Consider the following 20,517-nt stretch of genomic DNA (forward strand, 5'->3'; position numbering starts at 1 on the left):
CAAAATCTTCATCATTTTCTGTGTTCATGATCTTTGTCTTGTTTATGTTCAATTCTAATCCTATATTATGACTTTCGGCTTTGACATTTCTCAGTAGATACAGCATGTCTTCTTTGCTGCTGGTGATGAACATTATATCATTTGCATAGCACAGATTGTTTATTGATTGACCACCAACTTTGAAGCCAACGCTCTCTTCTTCCAAATTTGCTTTTCTGAAGATGGCTTCACCATAAAGGTTGAAAGGTAAAATGGGGATCCCAACAATTGTTATGAAGACAATTCATATGATATGACAATTGATAGTATACAATTGGCAGGATCTTCCTACCAGTTGTTGCCCTACTAATTGTCATACCCAATTGTCCTACATCTACCAAGTAAAAATCTTAAAATTGTCCTACCAATTGTCTTATCTTACCAATTGCCATAGATCTGGTAAGGTGACAAGATGCATTCTTGCCTGATGCCACATTTTATTGGAAACCAATCAATGTTACCATTTTTAGTTCTCACTGGAGCTTCTTAATTTTTGTAGAGACTCTTTATCAGTTGAGTTAGGTGTTTGGGTATTCCATTTGTGCTAGAATTCTCCATCATTTATCGTGATCCACACAGTCAAAAGCTTTGCTGTAGTTGATGAAGCAAAAGTATAGGTGATTTTGGTATTCTTTACTTTTCTCTAAGATCCATCTAACATTGGCAATTATGTCTTGTTCCTCGACCTTTTATGAAACCAGCCTGAACTTCAGGTACAACAACAAAAATTCCAAAGCCTATTCCTCAACTTATGGGATTCCCCAAGGTTCTATTTTGTCCCCCCTTCTATTCAATATTTTCCTTTCCCCATTACTGAGCATCTGCCAATCAATAGGCTTTACATCATTTACTTACGCGGACGATATTCAGCTTCTCCATCCTTTTAATCCAGAAAACAATGAAGATATCACAGCCAGGGCTGTGGAGTCGGTAGATAAATGTTCCAACTCCGACTCCTCAGTTTTTTGTACTTCAGACTCTGACTCTGACTCCAGTACCCGAAATTTCCTCCGACTTCGACTCCTCGACTCCGACTTCACAGCACTGGTTAATTTTCAGATCGTTAAAATGGAATGTCAAGTTGAGAGAAATGAGCATTTTCGACACCACCTTCTTTTTGCTTTTAATCAAGGTTCTAAGGCCGCAGAAGCTGCTCGCAACATTTGTGCTGTGTATATAGTGGGTGCTATAGCTTAAAGAATCACTCGTGATTGGTATGCCAAGTTCAAAAATGGAGTTGGTAGATAAATGTTCCGACTCCGACTCCTCAGTTTTTTGTACTTCTGACTCCGACTCCAGGTACCCGAAATTTCCTCCGACTCCAACTCCATAGCCCTGATCACAGCTATTAATAAGAAACTTGAAATTGTACAAAATTGGCTCAACTCTAACAAACTAGCATTAAACATACAAAAAACAAAATCTATGCTTTTCACCTGGAAAAAGGACATAATCCTGAGGACCTCTTTTGTCCTTAATAATATCCCCTTAGAGTTAGAAACATAGAAGATGACGGCAGAAAAGGGCTACAGCCCATCAAGTCTGCCCACTCTGCTTACACACCCCCTGTCTATGCCCTAATGACCCAATTCCCTTATCTTGACCCTCGTAGGGATCCCACATGGGTATCCCATTTATTCTTAAAGTCTGGCACGCTGTTTGCCTCGATCACCTGCACTGGAAGCTTGTTCCAATGATCAACCACTCTCTCTGTGAAGAAATACTTTCTGGTGTTGCCATGAAATTTTCCGCCTCTGAGTTTGAGCGGGTGCCCTCTTGTGGCCGAGGGTCCCTTGAGAAAGAAAATATCATCTTCCACTTCGACACGTCCTGTGAGGTACTTAAATGTTTTGATCATGTCTCCCCTCTCCCTACGTTCCTCAAGAGTGTAGAGCTGCAATTTGTTCAGTCTCTCTTCGTACGAGAGACCCTTGAGCCCCGAGATCATCCTGGTGGCCGTCCGTTGAACCGATTCAATTCTGCGCACATCTTTACTGTAATGTGGCCTCCAGAATTGCACACAGTACTCCAGATGATATCTTAATTCATAATGGTAACCATAAAATTTAAAAAAACTACAAAGCACACTATATGCAGAGAAAATGTTAATTATCATTTATATTTGGGGGGGATTTTCAAAGATGTCATGGCAAATGATTTTCAAATATGCAATGTCACCTCAGTAACTAAAGAAAAATAGACAAATATAGTGCAAAATATAGACAGCAGATATAAATTCTCAAAACTGACACGTTTTGATCACTAAATTAAAAATGAAATCATTTTTCTTACCTTTGTTGTCTTGTGATCTCATGAGTCTCTGGTTGCATTTCCTTCTGTCTGTATATCCTTTCTTTTGTTTCTTTCTTTCTGCACTCAGGCCCAACAATTGTCCCTTTCTATTCCCTCCCTCCTTCCTTCCCATGTCCTTAGTGCCCTCAGTGCCTCTATCCCGTGTCTTTAGTGCCCCCAGTGCCTCCGTCCTGTGTCCTTAGTGCCCCTTCCTATGTCTTTAGTGCCCCCAGTGCCTCCTTCCCATGTCTTTAGTGCTCCCAGTGCCTCCTTCCCATGTCCTTAGTGCCCCTTCCTATCCTTAGTGCCCCCAGTACTTCCTTCCCATGTCTTTAGTGCCCCCAGTGCCTCCTTCTCAAGTCCTTAGTGCCCCTTCCCATGTCTTTAGTGCCCCCAATGCCTCCTTCCCATGTCTTTAGTGCTCCAGTGCCTCCTTCCCATTTCTTTAGTGCCCCCAGTGCCTCCTTCCTATGTCCCTCTCACTGCCTTCCACACTTTGTCCCACCCCCACCCCCAAGCCAGCCTGCCTGCCTGTCTACCACTCTCCCTCCCTCCCTCTCTGGCCAAAGCCAGCCTGCTTGCCTGCCTATCTATCTCCTTCCCTCCCTGCAGCAAAAAAAAAAAAGCCTCCCATTTTTCCCCCCGTCTGCTGCTCTTACTGCCCTGCCACTACAGCTGCTAAACCCGACAGGAAATCTTCTTTCCGACGTCAATTCTGACGTCGGAGAGGACGATCTGGGCCAGCCAGGCAGTTCTGAAGTCTCAATGTGTGGTTGACACAATGGTACAGGGATGAGGGATTTAGATTTGTTAGGAACTGGCAGCCTTCTGGGAAACGGGGAGCTTATTCCGAAAGAACAGACTCCACCTTAACCGGGATAGAACCAGGCTGCTGACGCTAACATTTAAAAAGGAGATAAAGTCGCTTTTCTAAACTGAGATGGGGGGGTGGGGGGTGGGAGAAGCCAATAGTTGCCCAGGAGCAGATGGTTTGGTATGGAGTATCCTTGAAGGATACTATTGAAACAGGATATTTAGGGAGTCCGAACTAGTACTGCCTGATTCACGATTCGAATCGGTTCACTGATTTATTTCGGGTGAATCGATTCGAATCGGTTCAAAACAAAAAAAACGGCTTCCCGATTCACCTGACCCTCCCCCCTCGCAGTTCCGCCCCCTCCTCTGACATCAGAGGAAGGGCGGGACTGCGACGGAGGAACCAACTCCAAAGCGGTACTAAGATCCCTAATACCGCAATCTTGTTTGCAGGCTATTCCGGCTGGAAGGTAAATAGTGCGAGGAGGCCAGTGGGGGAAGCAGAAGGCCAGTGGGGTGGAAGCCGGACGCCAGGGGGGGGGGGGAGTTGAGCAGTCCTTCGGGGTGAAACAGGCAGGCAGGCCTTCAAAGGGGGGTGGACAGGCCTTAAGGGGTGGGATAGGCTTTCAAGGGGGCACAAGCCTTCAAGGGGGACAGGCAGGCCTTCAAAGGGGGGAGGCAAGTCTTCAAGGGGGGGGGGACAGGCCTTTAGGGGGGACAGGCAGACCTTCAGGGGTGGGATAGGCTTTCAAGGGGGGACAAGCCTTCAAGGGGGGAGGCAGGCCTTCAAAGGTGGGGACAGGTCTTCAAGGGGGGGACAGGCCTTTAGGGGGGACAGGCAGGCTTTCAAGGGGGGATAGGCCTTCAAGGGGGGGACAAGCCTTCAAGGGGGGGGAGGCAGGCCTTTAAAGGGGGGGACAGGTCTTCAGGGGCCTTTAAAGGGGGGGACAGGTCTTCAGGGCTGGGATAGGCCTTCAAGGGGGGATAGGCTTTCAAGGGGGAGACAAGCCTTCAAGGGGGACAGGCAGGCCTTCAAAGGGGGGAGGCAGGCCTTCAAAGGGGGACAGGTCTTCAAGGGGGGGACTGGCAGGCCTTCAGGGGTGGGATAGGTCTTCAAGGAGGGGGGACATGCAGGCCTTCAGGGGTGGGATAGGTCTTCAAAGGGGGGGGGACAAGCCTTCAAGGGGGAGGCAGGCCTTCAAAGGAGGGGACAGGTCTTCAAGGGGCGGAACAGGCAGGCCTTAAGGAGTGGGGTGCAGGCCTTCATGGGGGGACAGACCTTCAAGGGGGGACAGAACTTCAGGGGAGGGGGCCCTGGTATAGAAGTACATGGAGAGAGAGAAGGGGGGTTCCAAGAGATGTGCACATGCCGGACTTTGGGGAGGAAAAAATGGATCTGAAAATAGAGGAGAAGGAGAGAGATGATGGACAATGGGATTTAGGGAGGGAAGGAACAGAAAGGGAGAGAAGTTGGACGCAAGGGATGGTGTGGAGAGGTGGATAGAGATACTGGATAGGAGGGTAGTTGGGAAAAGAAAGGGAGAGATGGTGGACCCTGGGGTGGTGGGGAAGGAAGGAGAGATGTTGGATGAAAGGGTAGTTAAGAAAAGGTGGATCTGTGGAGGGAGACGAAAAAAAGGAAAGATGCCAGATCTCCTGGGGAGGGAAGAGAAACGGAAGGGGAGGACAGAGATGGAAGATGGATGGTTAGCAGGGAGAAAGAAGAAAGAAGGAGACCCTGGCAAGCAAGTTATCAGAAGACAACCATAGCCTGAGACCAACAAAATTTAAATAATAACCAGACAACAAAAGGTAAAAAAACTAATTCTATTTTCTGTTTTGTGATTACAATATGTCAGATTTGAAATGTGTATCCTGCCAGAGCTGGTGTTAGACCGCAAACGTGAGCTAGGATTTAACAGAGAGAGGAAAAGTCTTTTTTGTTTATTTATTTTATTTACACCACAGCGCCAGTGTGGTTAGGAGAAGGCAAAGGGGTTGAAGAGGCTGTAAAATAAACCCACCAGGATGTTTGACAAAAAAAAAACACCCAATTGGGCAGGAAAATCGAATCGAAAAACCAATTCAATAGGCTGAATCGAATCGAATTGAAATTTTTCCCCCTGAATCGGGCAGCACTAGTCCCAACAGAGAGGTTTCAATAATGGTGAAAGAAAGCCAGGAGTGTTTAAGAGGAAGGTAGAATAAAGGACTCAAATTATCCCTGTCATCTGAGCAGCCTGTAGATACAAGGAAAAACACAATTTGAAGTGTCTGTATATAAATGCTAGAAGCCTAAAAAATAAAACAGGAGAGTTAGAGTACATAGCACTGAATGATGAGGTAGATATAATAGGCATCTCAGAGACCTGGTAGAAACAGGACAATCAATGGGACACTGTGTTACCTGGGTAGAAATTATATCACAAGGAAAGAGTAGATCAAATTGGGAGGGAGTGAGCAAGGGACATTGATACCTCTTGAAAGCTCAAGGTTTGAAAAAGAATAAAACATGCAAAATGACACCAGCGCAAGGTTTTAAAAATTATAATTAAGATTTATTGAGTTATTGTTTCTATTTTTCCATTATGAGATTCAAAAGAATAAAGCATAATTGCTTGCATTAACAGTTGCGCTAATGGGAGATCGTTATAGTTACCAAATGCTGGCCTTCTGATAACGAGCTCACCTCAGGATCTCATGACCCTCTATTATATACTTTTGGCTCAGTGACATCATCAGGTTGACAACCAATAAAATAACATGGGTGGTCTTAAAAGTTAGACAAAGTAAAAAGTTTTAGAAAAGTACATTTGTTTGCTTATATTCATAACATTTCCAATATTCCTTTATCATTCTTAAAACTTATTTCAAAGAATTTACAATTATTACCAGAGTGCTGAAAAGTTATCAGCCTTAGAGGAAAACACTCTCCCTAAGCTGACAGGTTATGGATCTGCACACAGAAACCTTAGCCTGGAGGAGGAGAGGCTGGTTTCCCCCTCTCTATGCTAGAGACTGTTAATTATGTCCAGATGTTGTGCCCTTTGAATTTCTTTAGGTTGCAAAAATATATAATATATTTTTCAAAACCCATTCTTTTGTTTAATACACAGTCATACAATTCACTCCAGCACTTGCTTGGGCCCAAGCATTCCATACATTCATAATTTTCATTCATAACTATATTTAATTCCTGTTATATCTTAGTATGGGACACATTATCTTCCTCACCAGTCTAAAGCACATGTGGTATTAATTAACACCACGATGCTGAGAACAAAGACTTGGAAAACAAAATGGATTCCAAAGACCGAGAAGATATAGAAAAGACAGAGAACCCAAAATGGATTCCATGTATCCTTTATGATTTCCTCCATGATCTAGCCTAACAGCAAAGTACATAAAAAGAATACCATTTTTTCCCTTATATTAATCTGTAGTGTGTTTTTCTGGCTTTAGCTTCATTTATATTCAGATTTTTATTGACCAGTTTGTCGTACGCTTCTATTGGGCGTGTCCTTAACTATCACATATGTTTGTATCTAACTAGAATTACCCAGAATCATACGAAAAACAGGCACTTTTGTAGAAAAACTCCACAAAAATACTGCACTATCATGCTCTGCTATCTATTCCATTACCGTCCCATAAACATCACCCCCTACTGGCCACGAGCCACTACTCCTCAGGGGGTGGGGGGGTTGCGCTACCCATCTCATCGCAGATATTCTTCAAAATATCTTGCATCTTACACCACATAATCCATGGAAACTCAGCCACCCCACTCATCCAACTATTCTCAGCGGCCTGGTCCACCTCTGGGAGAATCATAAGCAGAATACAATTAAATCTGCCTTCAGCAAAAAATCTCCACTACAGGCACATGTTACACTCCATGTTTACCATCATGGGTGTAAAGGCTTGGAATGACTTACCAGATATAATCAGAAAAGAAACTAACCACACGTCATTCCGGAAGAAGTTGAAAACCCTCCTCTTTGACAGCTGAACCAATATGCCTCTATCAGAAATGGACCTAACCTCATCATATTCTGGACGTAGATGATATCCCCTCCCTGACACTGAGTTTTCCTCGATCCCTTCTCCTCCCTCTATTCAAGACCCTCCTTTTAAGCTCTCCTCTATACCCCTTTTAACCCTTCTATGTAAGTCACCTAGACCCTGAATAGGTATGAGCTTGGAAGATTATGATTAGATATAACTTTGAACCTAACCATTGATCTTTGAAAGAGACAAAAGTTATTCTCTTATCTTTCCTAACCCCCCCTTTTATTCTTACCTTGAGTGTTTTCTTTTCTTTTAACAAATGTAGTTCCTTCCCACCTACCCCAATGTTCCTGTACGTTTGGTAAAACCAAAATTATGGGCTCCTTTTATCAAGCCGCGCTAGCGGGGTTAACGTGCGTGACTTTTCATCACGCGCTAACCCCCGCGCTGGCCAAAAACTACCGCCTGCTCAAGAGGAGACAGTAGCAGCTAGCGCGGCTGGCGGTTTAACGCGCGCTATTACGCGTGTTAAACCGCTAGTGCAGCTTGATAAAAGGAGCCCTATATTTATGCATTTTAACACTGTTAAGTTTTTATTTTTGTATTTTGCCTAGAAACCTTAGAATAGGCGATTATATCAAATTTTAATAAAACTTGAAACTTGATTTAGTCTTTTCTGGTTCAGAAGATCTACTGTTCAGTTGTGGATTAGGAATTGGTTATCTGATGGAAAACAAAGGGTAGGGTTAAATGACCATTTTTCTCAAAGGAGGAGAGTAAATAGTGGAGTGCCAGGGGGAACTGTACTGGGACTGATGCTATTTAAATTATTTATAAATGATCTAGAAAATGAAATGACAAGCGAGGTGATTAAATTTGAAGATGACACTAAACTATTCAAAGTTCTTATAACGCATGCAGAGTTTGAAAAATTGCAAGCAGATAATTAGAAGACTGGGCATCCACACACCAGATAAAATTTAATGTGGACAAATGCAAAATGATGAACATTGGGAACAATGACCTAAATCATAGTTACCAGATGCTAGGATCCACCTTGGGGATTAGCACCCATGAAAAAAATCTGGGTGTCATTGTATGTAGACAATACGCTGAAACAATCCACCCAATGTGTGGCAGCAACCATAAAGCAAACAAGATGCTAGGAATTATTAAAAAAAGAGATGGTCTATGTTGGACTATGACTCTGTATTACTTTAACAAGTTGTATTACTTGTGAATAATATGATAATTAATAAAAAAAATTTTTAAAGGATGGTAAACAAGACTACAAATGTTATAATGCCTCTGTACTCATCTTGAGTACTGTGTTCAATTCTGGTTTCCTTATCTCAAGAAAGATATAGCAGCACTGGAAAAGGTTAAAAGAAGAGCGACCAAGATGAAAAAGAGGTTGGAACTCCTCCCGTATGAGGCAAGACTAAAAAGGTTAGGGTTTTTCAGATTGGAAAAGAGAAGGCTGAGGTGAGATATGACTGAAGTCTACAAAATCCTGAGTGGAATAGAATGGGTAGAAGTGGATTGATTTTTCACTTCATCAAAAATTACAAAGACTAGGGGACATTCGAAGTTACAGGGAAATACTTTTAAAACCAATAGGAGGAAATATGTTTTCACTCAGAGAATTTTTAAGCTCTGGAACGCATTGCCAGAAGTTGTGGTAAGAGCAGATAGTGTAGCTGGTTTTAAGAAAGGTTTAGACAATTTCCTGGAGGAAAAGTCCATAATCTGTTATGGAAAAAGATATGGGGAAAGCCACTGCTTGCTCTGGATCGGTAGCATAGAATGTTGCTACTCTTTGGGTTTTGGCAAGGTACTAGTGATCTGATTGGCCATCATGAGAACGGACTACTGGGCTTGATGGACCATTTTGCTGACCCAGTAAGCACAGTTACTTACCGTAACAGGTGTTATCCAGGGACAGCAGGCAGATATTTTCACACAAGGGTGACGTTACCGACGGAGCCCTGGCACGGCCCACTTCAAAAGTGTATCGCCACTTTAAATCTTTGGAAAGTTCTCGATAGCCCACACCGTGCATGTGAGAGTGCCTTCCCGCCCGACGTAAGTGCACAGTCTCTCAGTTAAGATAAGCAAGCTGGATAACACCTGCTATAGTAAGTAACTGTGTTTTATCTCAGGACAAGCAGGCAGCATATTCTCACACATGGGTGACCTCCAAGCTAACTAGAATGGGATGGTGGGAGAGTTAGCCTACAAGAAAATATTATACTGACCAGCCGAAGTGCCCATCCCGTCTGGAGAAAGACTCAAGACAATAATGCAAGGTGAATGTATAAACTGAGGACCAGGTGGCAGCTTTACAGATTTCCTCAGTAGGAATAGATCTAAGGACAGTGAAAGAAGCTGCCATAAGCTCGGACTTTGTGAGCTGTGACATGACTCTCCAGGCGCAGTCCAGTCTGAATATAGCATTACAATATACAAGCAGCTACCCAGTTGGAAATCATTCTCTTGGAAACAGGATGTCCCAACTTATTAGGATCAAATGAGACGAAAAGCTGGGAAGATTTTCTATGTAGCTTTGTCCTGTCAATGGAATAGGCCAAAGCACGTTTACAGTCCAGAGTGTGTAATGACCTTTCTCCTGCATGAGAATGAGGCTTAGGGAAAAAAAAAACTGGGAGAACAATCGACTTGATTGAGATGAATCTCTGTCACAACTTTCAGAAGAAACTTGGGATGCGTGCGTGGAACCACTTTATCATAGCGAAAAACTGTGAAGGGTGGATCTGTCACCAACGCTTGTAACTCACTGACCCTCCTGGCAGAAGTGAGCAAGATAAGAAAATCAACTTTCCAAATAAGAATATTGAGATGAATCATGGCCTCGTCATCCCGGATACTTCTTAAGCGCATGACCTTCTCTCTCAAGCTATTCAGTTCTTGTAAAAGGCTGTTCTCTAGTTGATCCGTCGTTTCTGTCTGCGTAGAAACTGTAGCCATTTTTGTGGGGATGGCCTCGGTCTGTACAGATACCTCTGTGCTCTGTCCCAGCTCTCCCTCTGTTTCCGTGGCCACCCCCTCGATCCCTTTGGTGACTGGACCGCCTACCTTGATTGTAGTCCTGTTGCTTCTGGTTCTACCTGCCATTTTTTTTAAAAAAGATATTTGTAAGTTATTTAATCGGGTATTCGTTAGTTGTCAGACAGTTGAAGGTTAGAAGGATGAAGGTTAGAAGGATGAAGGGTGTCAGCTAATTGTTAGTTATACTGCCTGTTTATTAGTTTGCAAGTTTGAGGATAGGGTGACTGCTGGTAAGAAGAAATTAGAAATTAAGCAGCAAGTTTAAGAAAGTTAGTGATAGAAGGTTATAGAGGGGCTGGGATAGCTTAAAAGCTGGGTTAAAGGTTAATTAGCTAGTTATCAGTGAAGGTGATTGTACTCTGCCTTGTTGTGTATTCGGATCCTACGTTGGCAGTTTTCTGGAGCCCCTCCTAGAGGTCCTTCTCGAGGCCCTTCGCAAAGGTGCTCTCCTTCGCTGCGCGCCGAACGGCTGCGCGCCGTTAGCTCACCCCCTTTTATGGGGGATCTCGGCTGTGACGTCGGGGGTGGGCGGAGCTACCACCCGCCTCTGTTCGCTCCCTTTGCCGCTTCTCCTGCCTTCTCCGCTCCTCTCCACCCCCTTGTACCACCTCCTCCGACTCTCCTGCGCTTCTCCTGCCCTGCACCTGGACTCAAGCACACACACACACAGCACCTCTGATCCTCCGATCCTCTCCGCTCTCAGCTCCCCACGTGCTTGTGTCCAGAAGGCTGGTTCAGTGATGTGGACCCTCTGCCTGCTCGCCCCCTTTTATGGGGGATCTCGGCTGTGACATCGGGGGTGGGCGGAGCTACCACCCGCCTCTGTCCGCTTCCTTTGCCGCTTCTCCTGCCTTCTCCGCTCCTCTCCGCCCCCTTGTACCGCCTCCTCCGACTCTCCTGCGCTTCTCCTGCCCTGCACCTGGACTCAAGCACACACACACAGCACCTCTGATCCTCCGATCCTCTCCGCTCTCAGCACCCCACGTGCTTGTGTCCAGAAGGCTGGTTCACCATACCCATCAATCCCAAAGGGAGGTCCTGCCACGCCTGCCACAACTGGCTAATCTCCTCCAAGGGCTGCAAGACATTAGCAGCGTATAGGGTGGAAGGGTGCGTGCTCAGGAAGATACTCAAGTATCTCTTGGGCTTACTCATAGGTAGGATAGCCAATAACGCATGCAATGGTTCCGGCGGTCCCCCGGCCAACAATAAAAGTTCAGACTTAGTACAGTTAACTTGAAGGCCAGATAGCGTCCCAAAGGATTTCACCACCGCAAGTGCCCTATCCAAATGGGCGGAGGCCTGATCCAGATATAATAAAATATCATCTGTGAATAAGCTGATCTTGCACTCTCGATCCCCTCCACTCTCACCCCCCCATATGGTCGCTCCATCTGATTTTAATGGCAAGGGGCTCTATGGCCAAAAGAAAAAGCGGAGGAGACAAAGGACAGCCCTGCCGAGCTCCTCGCTGGAGACCAAAGCAAGCAGTCAGTCCCCCATTGATCAGCAGGTGTGCCTGTGGCTCTGCATACAAAGTCCTCACCCATGCCAGGAAGGAGCCCTCAAACCCATACTGCTCCAGTGTCCAGAAAAGATATTCCCAGGAGATGCTGTCGAATGCCTTCTGCATATCTAAGCCTGCAATCGCCGATTGTCCCCATACTCCCCACATGGTCCCGAATTGTGCCCAACACATTCAGCAGGTTCATGGATGCATAGCGGCCCGGTACAAAGCCCACCTGATCTGGGTGAATAAGGCAGGGCAAAATAGAGCTCAACCTGCAAGCCAAAGTAGCCGCCAACAGCTTAATATCCTGATCTAAGAGAGAGATGGGCCTGTAAGAGCTCACCAGTTCATGGTCTTTGCCAGGCTTCAGTAAAAGAACCACATGGGCTAAGTTGTCCTGAAATGTGCCCCCTCCTGTAGACACTCCATTATACAGGGCACACAGGGGTTTTGCTACTAAATCCTGGAGTATTCTATAATATTCCGGGCCAAGGCCATCATCAGAGTGAGGGAGCGTATACTGGTCAAAACTTCCTCCTTCGTTAGCGGACTATTTAAGGCTTGTATTTGCGAAGGCTCGAGACCCGGTTTGTGAAGATCAGAGAAAAAGGAGACGAGAGCCAGTGAGCGCCTGGTGTACAAAGTCTGATAATAGGAAACAAATTGTTCTGCTATTTGCTGAGAATTGGTGCACCGCATTCCCTGGTCATCTCTGATGGAAGTAATTATTTGGTTGTTTTTTTAGGCGGACACACTAAGTTAGCTAAGAGCTGTCCAGTTTTACTCCCCCCACCTGTACATCTGGTACCGATGAAAACGCAAAGTGTTCTGCATACGGTCATTGAGCACCCTCTCAATCTGTTCCTGGAGAATCTTGAGGTCTCGTTTGAATGAGTCAGACAGAAACTGAATATGACGTTGTCTGAGAGCATGCAATTTGCTCGTAAGCTGCAGCAATTCCCTGTCATGCTCCCTCCTCTTATGCGCCGTATAGGCTATAATATGCCCATGCAGCACTGCTTTAGAAGCATACCAGTGTGTTCCAGGGCCCATGTCTGCAGTCTGATTGGTCAACTGGTAATCCACCCATTTAACTCTAAGATAGGCCCGAAACTCCTGATCTGAGTACAATTGGGGGGACATTTTCCACGACATACCCTTAGTTGGGGATGAAAAAGAAAAGGCAACCCCCACAGGAGCATGATCTGAGACAGTGTAGTCATAGATATCTGCGTGCGTAGCCGCAGCAAACAGCCAGTGATCAAGAAGGAGATAGTCCAGTCTCGCATAAACAGTGTGCACATGAGAGAAGAATGTAAAGTCCAAGTCGTACAGGTGTAACGTTCGCCAAATGTCCACGAAGTCCAAGTGGCTGGACAGAAAGTTAAACCCCCCCAGTAGCCTGATCACGGGGCCTCACTCTCGGTGGTTTGTAGTCGATACCCGGATCAGCGGTGATATTGAAATCACCGCCCACAAGGATATCCCGACAAGCGAGACAGGAAGGAAGAAAAGAAACTATGAGTGTACACGTTCGGGGCATAGACATTACAGCTTCATTCCCCAAAGCTCCCCCAGAACCAGAACAAATCGCCCATCACAATCCTGAAACATCTTGTGGAACTGGAAAGGTAGTTTTTTATGAAGAAGGATTACCACCCCACGCTGTCGGCCCCCAAATGAAGAGGAGTACACCTCCCCCACCCAATTTATGCAGAGTTTGGAGTGTTCCAGCTGGGACAGGTGAGTCTCCTGGATAAAGGCTACATCTGAATTCAATTTTCTTAGGGTAGCCAGCATTTGGGATCTTTTTATGGGTGACCGAAGGCCATCCAAAATAAGTGTGATCACCTTCAAATCAGCCATTGTTATAGGGCCAATACCCAGTCAGAGGGACAGAACATGACGTCATCCACCCCAATAGAACCCCCCAGCTAGGTCCTGGGGCAGAAAAGATCCAATAGCAGCCCTCCCATATAGGTACAATCATACCACACAGACACTCTCCCACCAACAACCACACTCCCCAGTCACTCCCATGCATACTTCCCCAGACACTCCCCCACCGCCCACCCATCCCCTCCCCTACTACTTCCATTGTGGTAGGTCCCACCCCCAGCCCCGCAAAACCCAAATGCACACTTCCCACCCCGCTCACAAGGGAGCCCCCCCACACCCTCCCATACAGCAACCCACTGAAGAGCAGAAAATAGCCAAGATACCAAACACCCCCAACAAATAGAAGTGGCAAGAACATCAGAGAAAGAAAAACCTGGGCTATGGACAAATGCCATGCCCTGGTAACCTCAAAAGGTTGCAGAGATGGCATACTGAACAGAGAAAAGGTAGAGGAAATTGCCGAATACAGCCCTTGGAAGCAAACTGACTCAAGGCCAGGACAGGGGCTGGGGACAGTCTGGGGAGCTTAGACCGCAGCGATCTTTGCAGGAGAAAAAATCCCCAGCAGACACAGAATGCGGTCTTCAGTGAAGCTACCCCATCGTTCCAGCAGTCCAATCCTTGGTCCAACCGGCTACATTCCAGAGCTAGTATCATATACATGGAAACAAAAGTTAACAGGCCCAGCCAGGGCCGAAGAAGGCGGTCACGCCTTGAGGTTATCCACGAATAGGCGGGCTTCATCTACATCCTTCAGGGTGAATGATTTGCCGTCCTTTCAGACTCGCAGCTTAGCTGGAAAAGTGAGGGTGAATTGGATGCCCTTAGAGTGCAGTGCTGAGCAATAGGGTGTCATTAGCTTGCGCTGCGCCGCCACTCTGATGGAGTAATCGTTGAAGAGGAGTATCTTCGCTCTATTGTATTCCAAGGGCCCCTTTTTATGGTATGCCCGCAGGATGTTCTCTTTCTCCCTCCAGCTGTTGTATCTGGCTACTGCGGAGCGGGGTCTTCAGTTCTCCGGCTGTTGCAAGGAGCCGATCCGGTGGGCCCGTTCTCAGGCAAAGAGCATTCCGGCTTCTTTCAGCTGCAGCTGTTCCGGGAGCCAGGAGGAAAAGATGTTATAGAGCTCTGCGTCCGTGACTGCCTCCGGGAGCCCCACCAGCCTGAGATTATTTCTTAGACTCCGGTTCTACTGCTCATCAAGCTGCTCTTTCAGAAGTTCAGTTTCTTTTTGCAGTGTGATCACTCAGGCGTCAAGGCCGCTGCACGTGTCTTCCTGCGCTGCTACTCTTTGCTCTACTTCAGTAAGCTGGCGAGCATGAGAATCAGACTTCTCATGCATTTCCTCCATTCCCGAATGAAATTTATTCAAGCGGTCAGCCAGCGCTGCGGATACCGATCGTGTTATCTCCTGCACCCAGTCCCCTGCGGGGACTGTAAAAGTCGTGATCTCCATCCCCATTTTGGCTGGTCAGAGCCATTTTGGGGTCAGAGCAGGCCGATCTTTAACTGCTCTTGCTGGTTTTATAGGCATGCCAGATAGCAGGGTGCCGTGGAAACCACTGCTGACATGGCGAAGCACTTTCTCTCCCACCCCTAAAAGCACGATCTGGTCTTCAGTGGTGATCAGCAAAATATCTTAGCCGATATTAGTGAGGGTATGAGGGAGCTCCGCTTGCCCGTGTCCTCTCAGGCAGGATGCATCACGTGACTCCCCCGCATCAGCCAAATTGAAATTGGCCAAGGCAGATGAACAGGAACTGCCGGGCCAAAAACCCGCGAGGGAAAAAAAAGAAAGATTTTTTTTTTTAACCGAAGACAAAGTAAAATTTAAAAAAACAGAAAGAAACACAAAAATGACTAAAAAGTCACAAACGCATCTTCTTAGCTCCGCGGAAACTAAGAAACTGAGGGACCGCGTGCCTACGTCAGGTGGGAAGGCAATTGCACATAAGCGGTGCGGGCTATCGCAAACTTTCCAAAGATTTAAAGTGGCGATGCGCTTTTGAAGTGGTCCATGCCGGGGCTCCGTCGGTGACGTCACCCATGTGTGAGAATATGCTGCCTGCTTGTCCTGGGATAAAGGCTATTCTTATGTTCTGTTAAACTTATTTTGCCACCAGACAAACATTCTTGACCCCTTGTGTATTATCTTTTTCCAACATCCATTTTATTAATTTGCATTTTTTAGGCTTTATTTAGTTGATATTACACTTTCCAAAATAGCCTCAAACCAGTATATAATCAAGCAGCCTCTGAGTGGAATGCAAGCATAAAAATACATTTAACATAACAGAAGCACTGCAAAATAAAAAGATTACACCCCCAATGCCACTCCATTATCTTGACATATATGGGCAACTCTATGAAGAGTATGCTAATGTTTAGGCATCAAGAAAACACATAAATTACCAAAAATACCGGCATATACACTTGTGTCTGTAAATACTAATATTTTGGTTAGAAGGAGTGCATACATATGGGCAAAGTCAAAGCCAAGCACTCAATTATGCATAAATTATAGAATAGTATAATCGACACATATTAAAGTAATCTAAAAGCATTTACGCATCTCTATGGCTAGTGTTAAGAGGTCATATCTAAAATATATACCTGTATTTTCTCTGCTATTCAAGTGCCCTATAAAGGAAAATAGTGCTCCATTTGGCACCTTTTTATAGAATGCTTTCCCAGTCTCCCATCCCCCATTATAAAGAGTATTGACTGCTAGCATGCTTTAAATTCTCCTGGGTGACTGCTGGGATCTCTTATGGAGAGAAGGAGATAGTGGATATTGCAGATGGGCAGACTGTATGGGCCATTTGGCCTTTATCTGCCATCTTATTTCTATGGTCTCACTGTCGCTTATCACAGGAAACTTGCAGCAGCTCCATTACCATAAAGAGATAATCAGGGGTTGTCAAGTTCCAAAGAAGTCCTCATCATTTCAGTGACTGTTGCTGTAATGTATAGCTAGTTGTCCCCTATCATATATATACCCCTGGGTCTTTTCACTAAGTATTATGAATATGTATTAATTGCAGGCAGGGCCAAACAACTGTGATCACCTGATCTTGGGATTTCTTTTTTTTCTTCTTCTTGCCCCAGCACCCTGAACTCTCTGTATCCTTGCCATTGGCATCACCACACAGCAATCCATCAAGCTCATCGGTTCCCATCTGCTGTCCCTGAGATGTTTCTGCAGCGAGGCGGTATGAGAGGTTCCTCAAAATGCACACACAGTTTTCAACGGTCTTAATAAAAAACAAACAAACAAACAAAAGGTTATAAAATGTAGCTTGCTTCAGGTACTGAAAAAAGGACAGTTGTTAAATTCAGATAAATGTATGGAAAAAATATTATTTACATATTGAGAACTGCCTTTATGAAAAACATAAGTCTTGTTTACTATACCTGAGAACATAAGATTTGCCGCTGCTGGGTCAGACCAGTGGTCCATCGTGCCCAGCAGTCCACTTACGCGGCGGCCCTTAGGTCAAAGACCAGTGCTCTGTTTGGCCCTGATTCTGCAAAGTGCGTCCCAATTTTAGGCAGCTGTAGGCTGCCGCCTATATTGAAGGCGCCTCCGGGAGCCTAGGGAGGCTCGCAAGATGCCTAAGCTCACCTAAGGGCCTTAGGCGAACCTAGGCGGCCCTACATGTTTCCCTAGTAGAGGAAGAGACACTTACAATGTAGGCAAAATGCTGGCATAAATTGTAAGTAGACGCGGCCACGGATCTCCCTGCCGCAATAAGTATAGCAGCCGCCTGTCCGATCGCCGGCAGGAGGGTGCCCAACCCCTCCTGCCGGAACGCTGCCCCCCCCTGAAACTCCCAATCGCTGGCAGGAGGGTGACCAACCCTTCCTGCCATAAAGCCGCACTCCCTCTGGACCCCCACGCTAATGACACCCCCCCCCCCCCGCGCTACCACCCCCCTAACCTCTAGAAGCCTGGACCAATCAGGCCTTAGGCATAGCGGGACCGCACATCCCTACTAACCCTAAGGCCTGACTGACCCAGGCGCAAAGAGGCAAATCTTACCCAACAACCCTTCAGCAATGTGCAAATACATATGTTGCATTTCGCTAGCTCTGTTCTGATTATCGAGTAATTTAACAATCGATTTTAATTTTTGATTCACCCTCGTACTTTAATGAAGTACTGGTTACCTTGGGCTTCAGGTCATTCTGAAACCTATATGGAAAGGGAAATAGCAATATAAAAACAGAAAGGAAAAGGAAAAAAAACTAGCACTGTTTGTAGCAGGTGGCATGAGTACTATTTCATTTAATTCTAATCAAATTACCAAACAGTATATAGCACATTTCATTTTTCTCCAGGTGACAGGTATACTTGCAGGGCTTGTACACAGCTGGCTTATTTACAATCATTTTTAGCTTTGCATTTCATAAGTTTACATCAAGAAAATGTTAATTAGGAAAACAACCTAATAATAAGTGCAGTTATTACCAAAATCAATCATCATATTGTACATGTGGTTTACGGTTTAAGAGTGAAAATGCTGGATCCAAGAAATGATAAAAAGAAGCCTGATAACAGGAGAGAATGCCCCTTTCCATATATGACAAGAACAGCTTGAAGCCATTTAATCTATCCTGCAGCACTGACTATCAGCATTTTGCTATTCAAGAAAAACCTCAGTTAAGACCCAAATATATCTAATCCCAGAATACCCCCCCTAAAAAAGAGATTAGGATGGACATGAGCTGTACAGAAGGAATCCACTCTAGCTTTTCAATCCCTCCTCCTTCACTAGAGGGCTCTGCTGCCCCCTTCAGTTTGTACCAAGGAAGGTGACAGACCAATATAGAAACACACGTGATGGAAGGATACTGTTCTACTCTGAAATGGAACGAATTCAATGGTATATCGTGGTATACAAATAAAATGGCAAGGTTTAACATGTTAAACCTTGCCATTGAACAGGCGAAACCTCAAAACAAGCAAGCAAAAGAGAAACATTTATGCAGCTTAATACAACATAAACATAACATAAAATTTTATTTGTATACCACGATATACCATTGAGTTCGATGCAGTAACAAGAATTATTTAAAGATTATTCTTCATACCCTTAAGGTCTGACTGACATCCAAATTTCAGTTTGGACTCAGACTTTCTGATTGAGACAGTAGGTAGGCACAGAACATAACTCATAGGGCAAGGCTCAAGAATGACACACCTATCTACTAGAAAAGATATTAACAAGGTAAGAATCTAATCTCTTTTTCTAGTGCAATAGATGTGTCCTTCTGGCTGGATGAAATGTACTAAAGCAGTACTAGAATCTAGGATGAGACCACTGCGCCGGCTTGTAACACAGAGGACCAAAAGGCAGAGTCCTCCTTTGCCGCTATATCCACTCTGTAAAACTTGGAAAATGTATACAGAGTGGACCAAGTCATTGCCCTACAAATCTCCTCGAGAGACCACCCAAGCTTCTGCCCATGAAGAAGCTATGCTTCTAGACCAATGCACCTTTATGGAGACTGGTGACTGTTTTCCATAGGCAATATATGCTGACGAAATGGCCATATGGATCCATCTGGAAATTGTGGCCTTGGAAGCTGGTGTGCCATGTCTAGCCTGACTAGTGAGCACAAAAAGATGGTCAGAAAGCCTTAACTCATTGGTGACCAAGATATCGCAGAAGCAGCCTTCTCACATCAAACTTTTTCAGAATCCGGTCCTTCTTCCTCAAACCTGTAAACTAAAACGCTAACAATCTGACTGGAAACAACCTTCGCAAAAAGGACAGAAATGTATGCAAAGAAACACTTGCCTCTGTGAACTTAAGGAAAATCTCTGAAAGAAAGAGCCTGTAGCTCCAAGACACTTCTCACTGAGGTAATAGCCACAAGAAAAACCATCTTGAGCGTCAGATCCATCAAGGATGTTTCCTGTAGCAGCTTTGTATGGAGCTTGACTGAGGCCTTGCAAACCATATTAAGGTTCCATGAGGGAAATGGGTGTTTTACCGGTGGCCCCCCCTTTAGGAATTTGGCAGTGTCCGGATGAGATGCCAATGAAGCCTTATGCTCGAGCCCTGAAACAAGAGGGTTCTGCCATGTGGACACTGCAGGACGCCACTGTAAGCCCCTTGTCAAGGTCAGCCTACAGGAAGGCTAACACCATGGAGATTGGAGCAGAGAAAGGCTCCGCCTTCTCTTTAATGCACCAGTGCTGGAAAGTTTCCATGCCTTAGCATAAACAGAGACCATCATAGGCTTTTTGGCTCTGAGTAGCAATGACCACCACTGAGTATCCCTTACAAGCTAATGCCACACACTCAAGAGCCATGCCATAAGAGTAAAATGATCCAGATCTTCTATGACTATTTGTCCCTGAGAACGAAGGTCCAGCTATATTTGCAGTCTGAGACTTATGCCTTGCTGAAGACACACTAGGTCCGCATACCACACTCTGTGGGGCCAATCTGGAGACACAAAAATGACTATTCCCTGATGAATTGCAATCCTGTGGAGTATCCGACCTATCGTGGGTCATGGAGGAAACACGTACAAGAGCTCTATCTTCAGCCATAATTAGACCACAGCATCCAGACCTGTGCTTCCAGGCTCAGATCTTCAGCTGAAGAATTGGTCCGCCTTCTTGTTGTCGCCATCAGATCGAATGCTGGATGACCCCAGCACTGAATAATGGATTGGAAAGATGCTGCAGATAGCATCACTTCTCCCAGATCCAGTGTCTGTCTGCTGAGGAAATCGGCATGGACATTGTCCACTCCTGCTACATATGCCGCTGAAAGCGCCTGAAGATGAAACTCCACCCACCTGAATAGTAGGCGGGGCTCCAGACAGCTGCACACTCTTGATGCCTCCAAGGTGATTGACACAGG

The 20,517-nt window shown here is 45.4% G+C and overlaps 1 protein-coding gene across 6 annotated transcripts in view; it reads right to left on the reverse strand.

The window, feature by feature from the left end:
• Positions 1 to 20,517, reverse strand: part of CTNND2 (catenin delta 2) — a 1,866,736-nt gene that overhangs the window by 353,945 nt on the left and 1,492,274 nt on the right. For all 6 annotated transcript variants that reach the window (XM_033929835.1, XM_033929832.1, XM_033929833.1 and 3 more), the window contains one exon: positions 16,705 to 16,890. In XM_033929835.1, the coding sequence (XP_033785726.1) occupies positions 16,705 to 16,890 (186 nt within the window). The remainder of the gene's footprint in view (positions 1 to 16,704; positions 16,891 to 20,517) is intronic.

Source organism: Geotrypetes seraphini, chromosome 2 (assembly GCF_902459505.1).
Source record: "Geotrypetes seraphini chromosome 2, aGeoSer1.1, whole genome shotgun sequence".
NCBI classification, from domain to species: Eukaryota; Metazoa; Chordata; class Amphibia; order Gymnophiona; family Dermophiidae; genus Geotrypetes; species Geotrypetes seraphini.